This window comes from Rhinoderma darwinii, chromosome 3 (assembly GCF_050947455.1).
Source record: "Rhinoderma darwinii isolate aRhiDar2 chromosome 3, aRhiDar2.hap1, whole genome shotgun sequence".
Lineage (NCBI taxonomy): Eukaryota > Metazoa > Chordata > Amphibia > Anura > Rhinodermatidae > Rhinoderma > Rhinoderma darwinii.
The window spans coordinates 299,074,361-299,093,136 of NC_134689.1; the positions used below are offsets into that span (position 1 = coordinate 299,074,361).

At 39.9% G+C, this 18,776-nt stretch overlaps 1 protein-coding gene across 5 annotated transcripts in view; it reads right to left on the reverse strand.

The window, feature by feature from the left end:
• SERINC4 (serine incorporator 4) overlaps positions 1-18,776 on the reverse strand; it is a 63,345-nt gene that overhangs the window by 43,822 nt on the left and 747 nt on the right. For 3 of the 5 annotated variants that reach the window (XM_075858115.1, XM_075858110.1, XM_075858114.1), the window contains exons 2-11: positions 17,275-17,322; positions 16,623-16,664; positions 16,145-16,198; positions 14,190-14,723; positions 12,888-13,055; positions 10,670-10,848; positions 10,418-10,497; positions 4,243-4,336; positions 3,302-3,513; positions 593-688 (exon numbers count right to left, since the gene is read on the reverse strand). In XM_075858115.1, the coding sequence (XP_075714230.1) occupies positions 593-688; positions 3,302-3,513; positions 4,243-4,336; positions 10,418-10,497; positions 10,670-10,848; positions 12,888-13,055; positions 14,190-14,276 (916 nt within the window). In that variant the 5' untranslated portion in view covers positions 14,277-14,723; positions 16,145-16,198; positions 16,623-16,664; positions 17,275-17,322. The remainder of the gene's footprint in view (positions 1-592; positions 689-3,301; positions 3,514-4,242; positions 4,337-10,417; positions 10,498-10,669; positions 10,849-12,887; positions 13,056-14,189; positions 14,724-16,144; positions 16,199-16,622; positions 16,665-17,274; positions 17,323-18,776) is intronic. The other 2 variants (XM_075858111.1, XM_075858112.1) reach the window with 2 other exon arrangements.

Genomic DNA, 18,776 nt, shown 5'->3' on the forward strand with positions numbered 1-18,776 from the left:
ACGTAACAGAAGTCACAGTTTTAGAAATAGAAAGTGATAGAAATTGATATCAGTTAACAGATAAAGAATGGTGACAAATAAAGTGATGGAGAAAAAACACAAAGAGAAAGTAATAAAGAGGAAATAATAGACAAAAGAAAGGAAATGCATGTGAAAAGAAAAGAGAAGAGACTACTATGTTGATTGTGAGCTTGTCCTGTAAAAGAATGGCCACGTTTCAGTATAACGTGTTGACAATTACTTTTTGATCTATCTGGGAGACTGATATCAAACCTCCACAGTGAACACGATCCCCATTATTACAAAGAATAGGCACTAGGGAAGTCATTATCATCTCATACTGACACATATAAGCAGACTGACAGCACTACAATGCAAAGGTTCAACTAAGGACATGGAAAGTATATGAAACCACAATGTGGCAGCAGGGGAGCCACAGGGCGACAGTGGTGAAGCAGTTAACCACATCACTATCACACTGAATGTTTTTCTCTTCTTATCGAAGTCAATAACAAAAATGCCATAAAATGTCATGTATGAACCTGGTCTATGTCTCAACATTTGTTATTCTTAGATTTCCATTTTTACTGACCTCTTTCTGGAGGTCGACTGGAGAGGGCTGAAAATGTAAGGTATGTGACATAGCAACTAATAATTGAGGCTTGTAATAATCCGGACCGAGGCTGCTCTGCGAAAAAAAAAAGAAGATTATATAATTATTCAGATAATTCAAACGACAACTAACACTATTCTAAAAGTCAATGGTGAAAACGAGTCTAGAACCTTATTGTATTATTCCTATAGATGATGTCATAGCTCCTAAACCCGTAAATATTCAGGCACTCAGCCTGGGGATGCAGTGAAAGCAGGGGATGCAACATCAAACAGATGGATACTCCGAGCCCCTTTGGTACAAATATCAGGATACGAGAATACCATTCACATGCTAAGTAGTCAAAGTCATGACCTCACATGGCCTCACTATATGATTTGTGCCAATGGGATTACTGGAGGGATGCTGAGAGCTGCGGGCTCTTACAGGATTTAGGAGAATAGTTTAAACATAAATCTAGTTTGTTTATTTCTTTGCCATCAAAGGGCAATAAGTTATCAGACTGACCCAAACAGCTGGAAGTCTGCAGCTATCATTCAGATGTCTAGTTTGTTATACATTTATTTTTAAAATATACAGGAATAAACATTGTTCTAACAAAAAGTGTCAGTCGGATCGATCAATGTCAATCAGATGGCAGCTTTTATTTTCCCAGATCTGGCTTTAAAATGAAAGAGAACTGATGTATGAGGCCCAGTGTGAAGAGTTTTTCACATATTTTATAAAAACATTGCACAGGAAGTGAATTGCCTCAAAAATGAAATAATATTATATTTACAAATATATATTCTGTGATACTTTTTAAATAATTTACAATGTAAACAGTGAATATTGCCCTTTCATTGGTTTACTTACCAATGCCATGTTAGGAAACGTCAGTTTATTTAAGGTTGTCATGACTACTAGCCTAACTTCTGGGCGGCTCTGGTTTGAGTTGCAGAGCCAATCTAATTTCTCTGTTTTTATCGTATCAGATTCTATGTTGGAGTATTTAAGTCTGGTCAGTTCTTTCATTGTTGCTTGTGAATTTCCTTGTGTATGCAAGTTCTGATCAAGCTCCTGGCTACACCCTGTATCACCTGACTATTTGTCTCAGGGTGAAAAGCAAAAGAGAAAGATAGTGTACACCAAGTTCTCTACTTTATAAGAAACTTGGTGTACAGTTATCTTTCTCTTCTGCTTTTCACCGAGACAAATAGTCAGGTGATACAGGGTGTAGCCAGGAGCTTGATCAGAACTTGCATACACAAAGAAATTCACAAGCAACAATGAAAGAACTGCCCAGACTTAAATACTCGACCCTAGAATCTGATAGGATAAAAACAGAGAACTTAGATTGGCTCTGAAACTCAAACCAGAGCCGCCCAGAAGCTAGGCTAGTAGTCATGACAACCTTAAATAAACTGACATTTCCTAACATGCCACTTTCACATGGCGGTATTTTACATCAGTATTTGTAAGCCAAAGCCAGGAGTGCAACCTACATAGAGAAAAAAAATTGGAAGGATTTGCACCTCTTCTGTGTTTTAGACCCACTCCTAGTTTTGCCTAACAAATACTGATGCAAAATACTGTCACGTGAGCTTTTACTAATTAAAACCAGATAGTAACACATCTTTTTATTTCTAATCTGTTTATATTTTCTGATTGTAGATTTTATATATAATAATATATATAATATATTATATGTTATAATGCTCTGAGATAAGTCCAGGTGTACTGGCCTCGGCATCATCTGAGCACTGAGCATGCACCGAATGCAACTGTACTTATCTTAGGACTCTTCTCTGGTAACTTGCATGCAGCGTGCACTGTACAATAACTTTTTTTTAGACAAAATGCTAAACCGGACAGTTTTGATAGGGGCATGTTTAGCACGTTAAACCACAACAGTGTAATGACATGCTGGTGGTCTAGTGCCCTAAAATGTATTGACAGGTTCCCTTTAAGAAAGCCATACACATAATATAGCTGGATAAATGATTTCTTGGTAGAGAGTTATCACCCCAAACACCCTCATAAAAATGGGAAGGGGAAGAGATAAGCAGCTGGCAGGAACCTCTGCTGATCATTGTCTCACTGGGAAATCTCCCAGGGGAAAGAAACTCACTCTTTCAAAATTTGTTTTCCCCAACGGGAGACGTCAGGGGCAGTCAGAATGTTTCCATACACATTACATTGTACACCTAACAAATATATGAACAGCTTTATTGATCAGGTCTTCCTAGGCTGTGTACCTTAACCACACCTTTCAAAGCCCTTATAAAATTCTCCCACTGCAGATCTGACCATGTTATGCCCTATGCAGAAAGCTGCACTATATGTTGTGTGATTGTGGCACTAGTTTTGTTGTGGTTGGGAGATGCAAACTCTACCCACAGTTAACTTTACAGTTTTTAGCTGGAAGACTGGTTTTAAATACCCCAGGTCATATCCTGTCTGCATGTGTTATTATAGTTACATATTTTTTTGTAGTGTAATTGAATTTTTTACCATTTAACATATTAGTAACACAATACTGAACAGAGCAATAAAAACACAATACAAATTTTAACATTTGGAATCAAATTTAAAAAACTATACAGTTAAAGACATTTAGAATGCTGTTCTGTAGGAATGGTACAATGATGAATGAATGATACATTCTCAAACCTCTATATAAGAACCCCTTCTATATTCTGTACTTACTGAGCTGTACACATGGGGTGATGGAAATGAATGACATGATTATACACAAACTGATGTTAATGCTTATCAGTCCTTTGTTCAGGAAGCAGCCAGCTGGATGGGTGAAGTATGTATACAGGAAATAGAAGGCCATCGAGGCAATGGAATAGAAGAGCAATGTGGTAACCAGGACTGCAAAATACCAGCGTTTATCTTTAGATGCGCCAGTCAGCCTGGAGAGAGAAACAGATAGATTTCGATCATAATACTATAATGTACAGTATGTTTACCTAGACTACTTATATATTCTTATACCCATTGGTGTCACCACTGAGAATGCTGTATAAGCATCCTACACGGATCCCAAAAGAGTGAAAAACTTTTTTGCATGTTTATCAGCCCTGACACATATGTACAAAGCACAGAGGATACCATTACTGCCTTCTAACAATGGGTATGGGTTTAACCCCCACTAAGGGCTCCACTGATGCTTTGTATTCTTCTAGATGCTCTCATTTCCCTCTCCTCAAACAAGTTAGCAAAGTTATTTGTTTTCGACAAAACTGGAATGAAAGTTTTGATAATGAACACCATAGGGGTAATGTTTATACATTATATAAAGTTTGGGAAATATTGATGTAATAGGATATATAAAAGTTTTTCATAGTAATCGAATAAAGTATAAAACACTAATATCAAGGTCAATCATGTAAATGCTGATGCAGATGTGTAGACCGATTCTGTTTTGTTCCGGGTTCGGAGCAAAAATACGTTTGTGTGCTCCGATTATTTTTTTTCTCTGTAAATGATAAGTTGTTGCAGCTACTCTTAAAAACTTTAGCAAAGGGCAGAGATTTCACTGACTGTCTATACTGCCCCCCTGTGGTGACATCATCTGCAGACAGAAGCTTAATTATATCTATTTTAACTGCCTTTAAAAATGTTAAAATCTGGAATCTCACCAATTCTTGTTCCAGGTATGAGCAAATGCTGTTATGAGTATCAGCTGGAGGAGAACAAAAGAGAATCCACCGCACACGCCCACATAATGCCATACTGCAAAGACAAATGCCGAGAGTCATTTAAATGTGAAATCAACTTCATAATTTAAGGGATATTTATGCCGAAAAATAAATACATTGAAATACATTTTTAACTTACTGCAATTGGAAATACTGATGTTTTATAATTGGAATCACATTAAATGATGCCAATTATTTGGTTGTTAGGATGCCAATAGATTACCCATTTAACTAATTCTAGTTAAACATCTGTTACATGTGACTTTTAAAATGTTGTGGAACTACAAGTCTCACCATGTACACATACTAGGAAGACTACTTGCATAAGTGCCACAGGATGCATACCCCAGCACATGATGGTAGTTATGTCAAAATAAACCAAAATAATAAATCTAATTAAAAAAACTAACAGTTAGGCTTAGTTCACATCTCTGTCGGGACTCCGTTCATGGGTTCCGTCGGAGCTTTCCGTCAGGGGAACCCATGAACGGAAACTAAACCATAGGTTTCCGTATGCATCACCATTGATTTCAATGGTGACAGATCCGGTGCAAATGGTTTCCGTTTGTCACCGTTGTGTAAGGGTCCCGTCGTTTCGATGGAATGAATAGCGGAGTCAACTACTGTATTGATTCCGTAAAGATGACGGAACCCTCACACAACCATTTGCACCGGATCCGTCACCATTGAAATCAATGGTGATGCAAACAGAAACCTATGGTATCCGTTTGTTTCAGTTTGCATTCCGTTCATGGGGTCCCCTGACGGAAAGGTCCGACGGATCCCATGAACAAAGTCTCGACGCAGATGTGAACAAAGCCTAACTTTACATTCAGGGATTTGGAACCTAAAGGCAGGACAATATAAAATAAAGCGTTAGGGCAAACGCACAAGCTGCATGCACGGACCGTGTACTGTGGCACAGTCTCAGTGTGGTGCCTCTTTGAAGCACTGTATTCTCCCCATGAAGCAATGCTTATAGGGGAAAATACCTCTGTAATAAACCATCTAATAGAAAATGCCATAATTTTATTTCTCACACATTCATTATGAATCTGTAAGAAAAAACCCTCTATGCTTTCTTATAAAATTGTTGAGAATCACTGGAATAATGATAGAGCTTTATAAAATATAACTTTTACTTCATATTTTTTAAAATAATGTGCAAAACATACACACAGGACAAATTTCAAGGCTAAAAATGTGCTCTCTTTTGTGAGAGAAAAACTGACATTCTGTACGATTTGTGCAGAGTAAATGCAAAGCTCCAAATATTACTGCATAAAGGAGGAGGTTTTTTCAAAGGTATATTTTGGGGTAATCCACCCCCCTACCCATTCTATAGTGTGTCCAAGTCCATCTTGATCCTGTAGCTGGGGACTGGGAAACCTCCTATTTTCCTTTTATATGTGTCCAGGCAGATAATGCTGTTCTCCTGTGGACTTGGACACACTATAGAATGGGTAGGGGGGTGGATTACCCCAAAATATACCTTTGAAAAAACCTCCTCCTTTATGCAGTAATATTTGGAGCTTTGCATTTACTCTGCACAAATCGTACAGAATGTCAGTTTTTCTCTCACAAAAGAGAGCACATTTTTAGCCTTGAAATTTGTCCTGTGTGTATGTTTTGCACATTATTTTAAAAAATATGAAGTAAAAGTTATATTTTATAAAGCTCTATCATTATTCCAGTGATTCTTTACTAATTCTAAATAGAGTATTTATGCTATAAAAAACCTTTGGTGGAAGGAATAAAAATACCACCTGACATCTATTATAAAATTGTTGGCATGAAGATATACATAGAAGTGTATGGGTGCGGTATTATGGATCTGTACAACATGGATCGGTAATATGACCTGCTACATGACTTTTTACCACTAAACAGTTTTAAACTAAATATTATGCAGCTTTTAATAAGAAATCACTGTTGCAATAAAATGATAAATTGTATGTCAGTAACACACTACCACTGTACCTCATGTATCCCCAATAGGTTACCTTATTATTATTATTACAATAATATATAATCATATTTAATAAAGTATGATCATATTCAAACAAAACCAACATGACATGCTTTAAGGATTTCCCACAGAGAGGTCAACTGTGACAATGAATATTCTGAAAAAGCAGCAACAACAGAGGAACCAGCAGAAGAGCGGCGTCAGGGAGCACGCTGCTGAGCAGAGGAAACCCAAGCAGGAGAGGAGCGGTGCAGAGCACAATGCCGGCCACGGGTAAGAGCGAAATAGAATGGAAATATAAGAGCGGGACGTTGGCTGGCACGAGAGCCTGTGAATGACTTACCCGCAGCTGAGTTTGCATAAAATAACATAGTATAGATCAACATCACAAACTCCTTTCTATGCGAATACAAGTCTTTAAGGCCCCATGCACACGACCGTATTTTTGTCCACCCGTAAATACTGGCGTAAATACGGGTCCGGTGTCACCCGTATTCCACCCGTATTTACGGGCACGTTTTCGCTGCAAAATTACACTGCAATAATCGGCAGCCCTTCTCTCTATCAGTGCAGGATAGAGAGAAGGGACAGCCCTTTCCGTAATAAAAGTAAAAGAAATTCATACTTACCCGGCCGTTGTCTTGGTGACGCGTCCCTCTCTTGACATCCAGTCCGACCTCCCTGGATGACGCGCAGTCCATGTGACCGCTGCAGCCAGTGATTGGCCTGTGATTGGCTGCAGCAGTCACATGGGCTGTAACATCATTCCAGGAGGCCGGACTGGAGGAAGAAGCAGGGAGTTCTGGGTAAGTATGAACGTCTTTTTTTTTTTTACAGCTTTATCTATATTGTGATCGGCAGTCACTGTCCCTGGTGCTGAAAGAATTACTGCCGATCGTTCAACTCTTTCAGCACCCTGGACAGTGACTATACACTGACGTCGCATATCAACGCTCCCGTAATTACGGGTGCACACACGTAGACACCCGTAATTACGGGAGCCCCATAGACTTCTATGGGCCTGCCCGTGCCGTAATTACGGCCTGAAATAGGACATGTTCTATATTTTTCAGCGGCACGGGCACCTTCCCGTAAGCATACGGGGAGGTACCCGGTGGCCAATAGAAGTCTATGGGCCCGTAATTACGGCCCGTAATTACGGCCCGTGATAACGGCCGTTTTTACGTTCGTGGGCCTTACCCAGTTTTTATTCCTGATTTACCAATTTTTCCAGCAGTGACTGAACTCTTGACGACATTACAAAGGGTTGAAGAAAAAATTGTTAAGAGTTTGCACGATGGTTAAAAACCAATTTAAACAGGAAGCTGATAAGCACCGGAAAGCAGCTACCTCTTTTCATGTAGGGGACAAAGTGTGGCTTTCCACAAAAAAATTAAGGCTGAAAGTAACCTCTCCAAAATTGGGTTAGAAATATATTGGGCAATTTTAAATTTCTGAACAAGTCCCTTTTCGTTTAAAACTTTTTGAGACTACGAAAGTGCATACTGTTTTGTATTTTTTGTTCTCACTTTAAAGGGAATGTGTCGCCAGAATTTTTTTTTTCTTTTTAGTTAAAAAGTTAGTATATAAGTGATTACACATTGTTTACATTTTTTTAATTTTTTCACAAGTCAGGAAATATTATAAATTAGATTCTAATTTATAACATTTCCATGTGCTGGTCACTAGAGGGAGCAATTCCCAAAATTTCAGCATTGGCAATGTGGTAAAGCAACCTCATTGCTACTTTATGCTGCAAATTTGGAGTAGACACACTCGCTCTAGTGTCCTCACACAATCCCCCCTCCCTTATTCTGGCTAGTGCCAGGAGAAAGGATGGGGTTGAATGTTCAAACCTCCTACACTGTGTACCGCCAATTTCTGAGCACAGTGTAGGAGGATTAGATACAGTGGTAATCAGACAGTATAACACGAACATACACACACATCACATACACAAACATAACTTACCTGCTCCTGCCGTCGCTGCCACCGCTGCCGCCTACGCTCTTAGTCCTTGCGTTTGCGCTGCCTTGAACATATGGCCAGAAGCCGCGACCGGAAGTCATCTTACTGTTCGGCCGCGGCTTCCGGTCCACATGAAAATGGCGCCGGATATTGCTCTACCAAAGACCTTCCTTTTGGTCTGTCCGGGAGCGGCGCATGCGCCGTTCCCACACAGACGGTGTACGCTATAGTGAATGGAACGGCTCCCGTTTGCACTCTCTATGGGGATGTATGTGCCGTATTCCATCTCTGTATGTGTCGTTAATCGACACATACAGAGATGAAAAAAAAAATGGCAGCCCCCATGGAGAAGTAAAAGAAAGAAAAAAGTACATCACAAAAATACAAATAAATAAAATTTATTTTAATGACATACTAAAAGCAATATTATATAAAAAATATCTTTTTCATGACACCTTCCCTTTAAGACATTTGACGAAAATACTTTTTGGGATGCAATTTGCCACTTTCACCACCAGTGAATGTGCCAGGTAAAGATAAATATATTGTTGAAAAGATCTTGGACTCCAAAATCTCTTGGGATAAGCTACAATATTTGATGCAGTGGAAGGGATATTGCTCTGAGGAGAATTCTTGGGAACCAGAAGAAAATCTTCATGCTTCTAGGCTTAAAAAACAATTTAATCAGAGATATCCCAACAGGCCAGCCTCTAGAACATTCAGAGGACAACCTGGAAGGAGGGGAGTATGATCAGGAATCAAACCCAGAAACTCCTATATCTCAGGGTGTAGCTCTTTTTATTGAGCTACTGGTGATGATGGACAGCACCAATGCTCAATCTATTGTCCAGGTTCTCTTGATTTTTGCCTCGAGTTCTTTGCCTTTATTGCCTGATTGGTCTCAACATTTTGGCTTCGTATATAAGCCTGGCTCTTGCACTTCCTCCTTGCCAGACTATTAAGCCTCCTGCCTCTAGTCTAGTTCATTGCTGCCTTAGGCCCCATGCACACGACCGTAATTACGGATGAAATTGCGGACCCATTAATTTCTATTGGCCACAAACACCTTTCAGTATATTTACCGATGTGTGTCCGGGCCGGAGAAATGATCTGCAAAAATAGAGCATGTCCTATTCTTGTCCGCAATTGCGTCAGACTCGCCAATAGAAGTCTATGGGCGCTTCCGCAATTTCAGATGGCTACGGATGTGTATCCGTAGCCACCGGATCCATATTTGCGGACAGTACAAACTATTACGGTCGTGTGCATGCCTAACTCTACAAACTATTGCTTCTTGTACCAAAGTGTGTACCAAACTTGAATTGTTTCCTGACCACGTCTCTGACTTATGTTACAAACTATATATGAGGAGTAAATATGGATATTTTCCTTAGTGCTGCTGCTCATTAAAATCTTCAAATATATATTTAGATATATCCAACAAAAAGGGAAGCATTTCTATATGATTTAAAATCCAATGGTTTTATTCTGTGTAAAAAGCAACGCGTTTCGAAACTGGACTGGTTTCTTTATCTGCCAAAACACACATTAAAAGTTTCCCCCCTAGTTTGAGGGTTTTATAACCAGAATAAAACTCTAAATGGGAGTTTTTACAGGTCAGGGGTCAACATGTCATACTGCATCACATGCATCTGCATCAAGAGCAGCGCCAAGAAAAATATCCGTACCTTCATCTTCTCAGCTATATTTGTTCTATTGATGGGCACAAGCTGTCCCTGAATGTATTTCAGGCTACAGCTCAGCAACATTGCACTATATGATCAGGTTAGCATAACCAACTTCACTACGACCTGTCACATAGCCACTAGATAGAGCACTATGTGCGCCTTGTGTTTCTTTTTCCCTTTTTCTAACAGTATTTATGCCGCTTATGGTGTACCAAACTTGGACTGTTTCCTGACCACGTCCCTGCTTTACGCTTCAAACTGTTGCCGCTTATCCGTGTACCAAACCTGGACTGTAATTTGACTACACTTGCTATTATCACCCACCTCCCTGATTGTTTCAGCCACTGATCTGGTGCTTACAGACCTTGGCACCTTGTGTAACATGAGCACGTACTAGATAAATGTCATATATCTATACACAGAACTGTGCCAATACACACATTCAACTACTTTCTGACATGTTATGTAAGACATTGTTGGTATCTTTTACCTGGTATAAAGGAATCAATCGGGATAAAGAATGCAGCGATACACATTCCAATTAAAATCAGGAACTTTAGGCACCAAAACCTACAAATAATAATACAAATATAATCACAAACTTAATCATCAAATGATATCGATCCCATTGTTTCCCAGGGTCTAGAAGATTGTCACCCAGCAAAGGACAGAAGTAATAGGCCTATGTTATACAATTTTGAAACAAAAATCTGTGGTATTATGATATAGTATTAAACTGTACCCATTGTGGACCATGGCCCTGAACTCCTGTGTAGACTTCACATTGATAAGGAAGACTGACTGGATGAAATAGAAAGATGCAGTGCCAAAGCAAACTCGATAAACGGCTGTATAACCAACAAGACTGTTACAGTCATCACCACCAGGCAGATGGTTGCACAGGAGATAAATCCAAGGCACCTGTAGTTGACAATATGAAATACATGATCATATTTAGCACAAAAAAATAATTAAGATGAAGAATAAGAAAATAATGCTGTGAAAATTAAAGAAATACTTTCATTCAGCTCAGAACTTAGATCTTGGGGAATATGGGGCCAATGCAAATGTTCTTCAGAATATATGGATGTGGAACATTTATTCATTTCAATATATGCACTGCGTCACTTTACACTGCTGTATAAATGTATTTAAAGTCTATGTAAACCTTTGATAGTGATTTTTTTATAAATAAAAATGTCAGTCAGTGTGTTTTGTGCAACTTTCAAGCTGCTCTGTATCTGTATCTGTATAAAGAGAAGCTGTATAGTTCACTGAATACTGTACCCCTCAGGTCCGTGGGACTGACGGGTTCAGTGAAAGCGGGTTCTGCGTGTCTCTAACACACACACACGTAGGATCCACCTGTTAAGGGCTTGTTCACATCAGTGTTGCCCTTCCGTTGAGGGGTTCTGTCTGAGGTTTCCGTCGGGTTAACCCCTCAACGGAAAGGCAAACGGAAACCTAAGCTTCAGTTTGCATCACCATTGATATCAGTGGTGACGGAAACGTTGCTAAAGGTTTCCGTTTGACACCGTAGTGACAGGGTTGTGACAGTCGACTGCGCTATTGATTCCGTCAAAAACATTAGAAACCTGTAACGACTGTGACAAACGGAAACCTTTAGCAACGTTTCCATCACCATCGATATCAATGGGGATGCAAACGGAAGCTTAGGTTTCCGTTTGCCTCTCCGTTGAGGGGTTAACCCGACGGAAACCTCCGACAGAACCCCTCAATGGAAGGGCAACGCTGATGTGAACACAGCCTAACCATCACATGTGATAGATTACAGGTGGATTCTGCGTGTCAGAGACACGCAGGACCCGCTGACACTGAACCCGTCAGGTCTGCAGGACTGATGGATTCAGGTCTTAGCGAAAGATACAGCTGCTCTGTATACAGGATACAGAGCAGCTGTATCTCAAAAAGTAAAAATAATTTTTAATAAAAACGAATTTGAAAGTTGCACCAAACACACTGACTTATTTAAAAAAAAAAGAAACAATCACTTTCAAAGGTTTACATAGCTTTTAAGGAAATAAATACATATTCCTATCCTCAGAGCCAAGAACCCAATATGTGGAAAGTATAGAACCCCTTTAATTTTTTACAATGCAGCAAGATCATTAGTCACCAGAAGGGCCAACCCTAACGTCTCATGCACACGACCGTGCGTGCCGTCTGAGTCCTGTCAGTGATCCGAGGAAAGATATGACATGTTCTATCTTTCCTCGGATCAGAGACTCGGACCATTTTTCACGGACCTGATTCCCCCACTAAAGTGAATGGGTCCGTGAAGACTATCGGGTGCCGTTCGGATGCTGTAAAAAACGGCCCGAGTGGCACAATGGTCGTGTGCATGAGGCGTAAGGCTTCAGTCTATGGTGCGGTATGCAGCCATGTCCATAAACAGACAATGAAGACAGACCATTCATTGAGTCACCATGCCTCTGCAGAGCCCATGCCTACTCCTAATGGCATAACCAAGTGCATCTGACTTTTAATACTATTACCGAAAGTTACATGGATAGCATGATGTTTATATTCCTGTAATTCAGACACTTAATTTACTTAAATAACAAATAGGTGACTGTTTTTCCGTTATTGAATAATTGAATTACCCGAAAATTATTTTTTTTACAATTAAAAGAAATAATTAATGTCTAGACTATGGCACTAAATATACAGTTAAGGTTTGATCTTTAAGTTTTACAAAGCTTCTGCAGTCACTTACAATTGTTGTAATCTATTTTAGCGGCATATGTACTGTAAATGTCAGACGAGTGCCTTACCGATGCCACTATAATTTTTTTGTATACACAATCAATCAAAAAAGTTTCATTGTTTATCCTTAATCTCTTTGTGCATTGACACTAGACAATATACATTACAACTACTTGCAAATGAATGAATTGTAACAATATTGCTACATATAAAGAGTTCTACTATATACTCACATGCTCCTTGACAGTTTCTGACACCTTTCTGGAAAGCATGAGGCAGCAGACGGTGCAGGCCAGTATGTGGAAGAATGTGTACAGCAGTCTGGTACCAGTGGACACCTTGATGCTGGGGAAGCATGAGCAACACAAAGAGCATGGAGAGGGCCCACAGCAGCAACATATCTAAAAAAAAAACATTATATAAAAGAAATTTGAATAGTAAGACATGGCTGGGCATTGCATCATACAGTTCTAAAACTATCTACATACCCCGTATTTTTTTTAGAACTAACAAGGTTGTCCATTTAAAAAAAATCTTATTCTAATTCTGAGTTAATAGAAAGTACTCTGTAGAGTGGGGAGCGGTTACAAAAAGCGTCTCTCTCCTGTCCTGCATTACACAGACAACCCATTGATTTGTATGTGCACTGTGTAATGCCTAATTCCTCCTGTGGTGGCACTGCAGGCAAAATGAACACTTACTGAATGGTTTCCCCCTCACATTACAGCTGAACACTTGGGTCCCTGCAGGGGAACACATTGTGATCGACATATTGTCGATGGACCCTTCTAACAAGCAGGGATTGTATAAAGTATACAACCCCTTTACAATCAGTGTGAGAAAATTATGTTCTGCCACCTGGGGAAGATCCAGATGCAGCCAGATGTCCATCAAAGGTTAATAAAAGCCTGTATATACATAACAACTAAACTATTAAAACCAGGGTAACATTTCCTTTTAGAAAAACATACTATTATTGGTAGGAACAATGTTAGCCATATTTAATCCTTTAATACAGAAGTTTGAGAAATAACTATCCAGATATGTGTTAGAATAGTGTACTGTATACTACAATGGTCAAGTCTTTACTTAGAAATAGGATACACAAGAATCTTTAAATTGTAACTGTATGCAAATGACTTGCATATGTGGAAATATAATTATGCAAATGGCCAGGGCTGGCTCCAGGCCCTTGGTCAAATGAGTCCCAGTGGGCCCGTTGCCTACACCACCCACGACTTGAAAGGTGGTGAACGCTGATGCCAATAGATCCCCCATCTTCAAAACCCAGTGGGCCCTGGCATCTGTCTAGGATGCCTTCACAGTATTCTCACCCATGTAAAACAGTGGCAGTCTCAAAGTAAGTGATATCAGAAAAGAGATCCAATTATCACATATGTATTAAATGAAACTTCAATGCATTCAAATGCAACAAAGTTACAAGTGAAGTAACCATGGATCAAAACTTCTTAACATAAAATTCTGGTAAGAGGAACATATATTGTCTCAAAATGGGGATGTTCCAAAATTCTCACCTGGTAAGAGACAGAATTGATGAAATCCTTGCATAGTTTGTTCCTCCTCAGGGCTTTCCGGACAGCCATTTCATCCATTAGCCTCATAATTGGTACTGACTGATGTCTGGTCGCTATAAGATCTTCACCTTAGGAAATTGCATCTTCCGCATCTTCATCACATCATTTCTTAAAAAATCTGATTTATCTGAAGATTTTTTTTCTTCTAGTCTAATAAGAGCAGTCCAATCCTTCTTACGGTGAAAATATGTTTAGTGAATATTGATTGCAGATGTTCTTCTACATTTATTGTGCCCCAGGTTGTCCATAAAAATAAGGTTGTGTTGTTCTCCTTTTTTCATGGTGCTACTTCTTGCTGGAAATCCCATTAACAAGTCGGCTCCCTTGTCAACATGTCAGGAAAACAAATAAAGAGGAATGTTGAAGTATGCGACACATCTCCGCCACCTTTTCTGTCACTTCTTCATTGATACGACGATTTATTTTTACCGTCCTGGAGTGCCATGCTGGCGGTTTATCACCCTATGGGCAATTCTAAAAAACAGAGATTATCTTCTGATTGACAAGACAAATTCAGCCTAGGTCTTACCATCTGCACAGATGGGGGAGGGCTATGTAAGGCTCAGCACATTAAATAGGATTTGCTAAAAGCCAGTTAGTTACATTTCAAAATGACTGTCCAGGCAATGCAATGTCCCCAATAGCGTTAGCGCTACATCAACATACCATGTGTTGTGTGCCAGCAAGTGACAATAAACCAGCTACATCCAATAACATTAATAGCAGGTAGAAGTTAAAGTTGGGGGGCACATTTTTATTGTCTAGAGTCCCTGCTCCCATGAAAACCTATTGGTCCACCTATTACGTACCATCAGTTCATAATATGGTGACAATTTTAATTCACTTAAAATAACTGTATTGTAAAACCATATCTAAAACAATACTTAACTTTTACAGGTCAGTACAGATTTTATTTTTTAAAGTATATTACGTTTGGCTTCCACCTATACGCAGCGTAATGGAAAGTAAAAACACCCTGACATAGAAGATATAGAAACATTTTAAATAGACTCCACGCCTTTGTATGAGATATAGACTGGTTTCCTGCACTGAGAGGTGCTGAGAATCTCCATGCAAAGTGCAAAAGATGTAGATAAGCCTATTAACTCTTAATTTAGCCGGGATAAAAATACAGCCGGCAGTATGAAGTGACACGAGGATCACCAGTAAGAACACCGGTGAAGCTATATCTACACATCCCTAGTCATTGAAATCTTGGACATCCAAAATTAATGTAAAATGATGAGTGATTACAAATTCATCTTCATCAGCTTTTCTACTAACGGTGAACAAAACGACCATATTAGAAAATGATTCAAAGTTTGAATGATACCCTTCCTTAGATATGTTTGATAACACCTTAATATTTCTGAGGCTTTGCAGCTTAGGCTGGGTTCACACGACCTATTTTCAGACGTAAACGAGGCATATTATGCCTCGTTTTACGTCTGAAAATAAGGCTATAATACGTCGGCAAACATCTGCCCATTCATCTGAATGGGTTTGCCGACGTACTGTGCAGACAACCTGTCATTTACGCGTCGTCGTTTGACAGCTGTCAAACGACGACGCGTAAAAATACAGCCTCGGCAAAAGAAGTGCAGGACACTTATATACATTATATGCAGGGCACTTCTTTCAGACGTAATTTGAGCCGTTCTTCATTGAACTCAATGAAGCACAGCTCAAAATTGACGGCTGTCAGAGAAGCCTCGCAAAATGCGAGGAGGAGCATTTACGTCTGAAACGAGGCAGCTGTTTTCTCCTGAAAACAGTCTGTCTTTTCAGACGTAAAAGCCTCTCATCGTGTGCACATACCCTTATAGTCTTCCTTTAGTCAAAACGATTGACGCTTATAGGGCAAGAATTGAATTAAATGACCTTCTTTCATGTACCTGTTTCCTGATGTATCACGTTCCACATTTAAAAGCTATGTCCACCTTCACACCCTAAAATAAAAAATGAAACTTCTTTGCAAATAGTCATCATTAAAAATAATCGTATTGTGTATACAGCTCCTATGCAGATTTATGTATCTTTATGGTAACAGACTGCAAACAAATCTTGGATAGCCTGATCCTGCAGTCCCTTCCATCTGTCCCCTACTTCTTGCTAACCTACCAAATGATGTATGAGCCCTAGGTTATGTTTTGCATAAAATCATATCCTTTTTTTTGGTATATTAGGATTATAATTGAATATGGAACTTGAAACACATACTGTATTGGATTTGAAAGCCTGCAATGGTTTTCAATATAGTTTAGCCTTTGGTGTCTATTATGGAAATGTCATCGGTGCAATAACTAAATATATTCTTGAAATTGACTCTGAAGTTCAGTCACGTTATAAAATTCTTGCCTTTCCATTTCCTACCTCGGCAGCACTCGAAACGGTTAATAATCGTGCTTTCCCCTACTAGGAAAAAAAAAAAAAAGGCATGTTAATTAAAGTAATTAAATAATTAACTAATTAGCAGCCAATTATCAGGAACTATAAAATATATATATCTATAAAACTTCTCAATAAACCTCTCAGTGGAAATAGGGGGAGGGGGGGGACTGCACATCATTTTGTTAAATCATTTATTTATGCCATAGCGGAATGCCTATTTTTAAAAATGTCATAAATAATTTTAAAAAAACGACGTCCCCCCCCCCCACCTATTTCCATAACGAGTCAAGGAAAACCAACAGCCATAGTCTATTATCAGGATGGGAAGGTTCATGGCAATTTGTCCCTTCCCATCATGAAAATACCAGCCTGCGGCTGCCCATCGTATCATATGAGGCTGCTCCTGATGGTTCCCGTCTCCTTTCGGTACCCCTGGTGCGTTTGGTACCAGGGTAATAGTATGGAGGGGTTAGTGTCAGGCAAAGGTGGACATAGGACACCTCTGGATGACACCAAGCCCTAGCAATACTAACGGAGATGTGTCAGATACCTCCATTACTAAAACTGTTATACAGTGGGGAAAAAATAAATACATTATTGAAATAAACACTCCACTACGGCAGCCATTTTTTACCATTTTATTATAAAAAGTAAATCCCACAACAATTCAAGACATCGAAACCTGTAAAAAAAAAAAAAAACACAGAAAATAATACATATAATACAGTTACATGCGAACAATTATATACTGACATCCTGAAGCTGACATCTGTAGCCGGAACCCCTGTCCAGATCCTAGCAGGGGAAGTATCAGTAGAGATGGACACAGCGCTGACATCATCAGTGCTGGTCCATCCAAGGGCAGTGGAAGAGGCGGGGGCGTGTCTCAGACTAGCAGACAACAGTCTCCATATGCAAGTCTGAGACAGAGGCAGCTATCTTGAATCCCGGACCACGGAGATCGAAACGAGGAAACAGAGTCAGATGCAAGCAGGAGAAGGAATGGTCTGGTGACGCCCTGGTTGGAAAACATTTCTGTTCACACCCTTTCCAGCCAGGAAGTTCGTTCAGTCCTCAGCTAAATAAAACGTTTACAGGGGTATTCCAGTTACAACAAGTTACCCCCTATCCGTAGGGTAAGGGGTTACTTGCTGATCAGTGTGTGTCCGACAGCTCAGACCCCCATCGTTTACGAGAACGGGGACCCCAAAGTTGCCCAAACCCCAAGTTTGAACCAAGCGGCAGGTCGCTCAAGCGCACTGCTGCTCCTTTCATTCTCTTTGGCAGCGCCGGAAAAAGCTGAACACTGTACTTGGCTATCTCCGGCGCTCCCATAGAGAATGAATGGAGCGGCAGTGCGCATGAGCGACCTGCCGCTCCATTCAAACTTGGGGTTCGAGCAACTTCGGGGTTCCCGTTCTCATAAACGTTAGGGGTCCGAGCTGTCAGACACCCACGATCAGCAAGTAACTTGTTGTAACCGGAATACCCCTTTAAGTCCCTCAGCGAAGGCAAGGTAGTATTCTTTTCTAGGTCCTTAAAACCTAGATTTAGGCCCTTTCGGTGGCAATACTGCAAATCGCCCAGGAGTAGAGGTAACATCAGACAATCCGATAGACAATGGCATTTCAAGCCCTGAGGAGAGTACACCTTAAAGGAGTTGTCTGAGATTAGAAAAATAATCTGTGTTGATTCACAGGAACAAGGGGGGGATTTATTAATATTGTTTTACACGGGTCGCACGGCCAAAAATTGCTCTGTAACCCTGCCTGCAGGTAATGAAAGTCAATGCGGCTGCGTTGTGACCCACACGTTGCCGCTACACGACAATTGCACAAAATTAAGCAGGTTTGGATTTCTACCGACTGTGAAGTTGCGGTCACAGCAACTTGTGGGTCACAAAGGGACCACATTGACTTTTATTACCTGAAATGTAGGCAGGCTACACAGTATGCTGGATATTTATCCTTGGACATATACGCATGCGCAGACTATCTCTTGAAAGGCCGACGTTGACGACCTCTGATTCGTCAACTTGTATGTCTATCTCTGCAGATGAGGGCTGGAGTTGTTATACTTGCTGTCATTGGTCACACATAGACACACCTACCAAATACGTCATCGGAAGTTCTTATA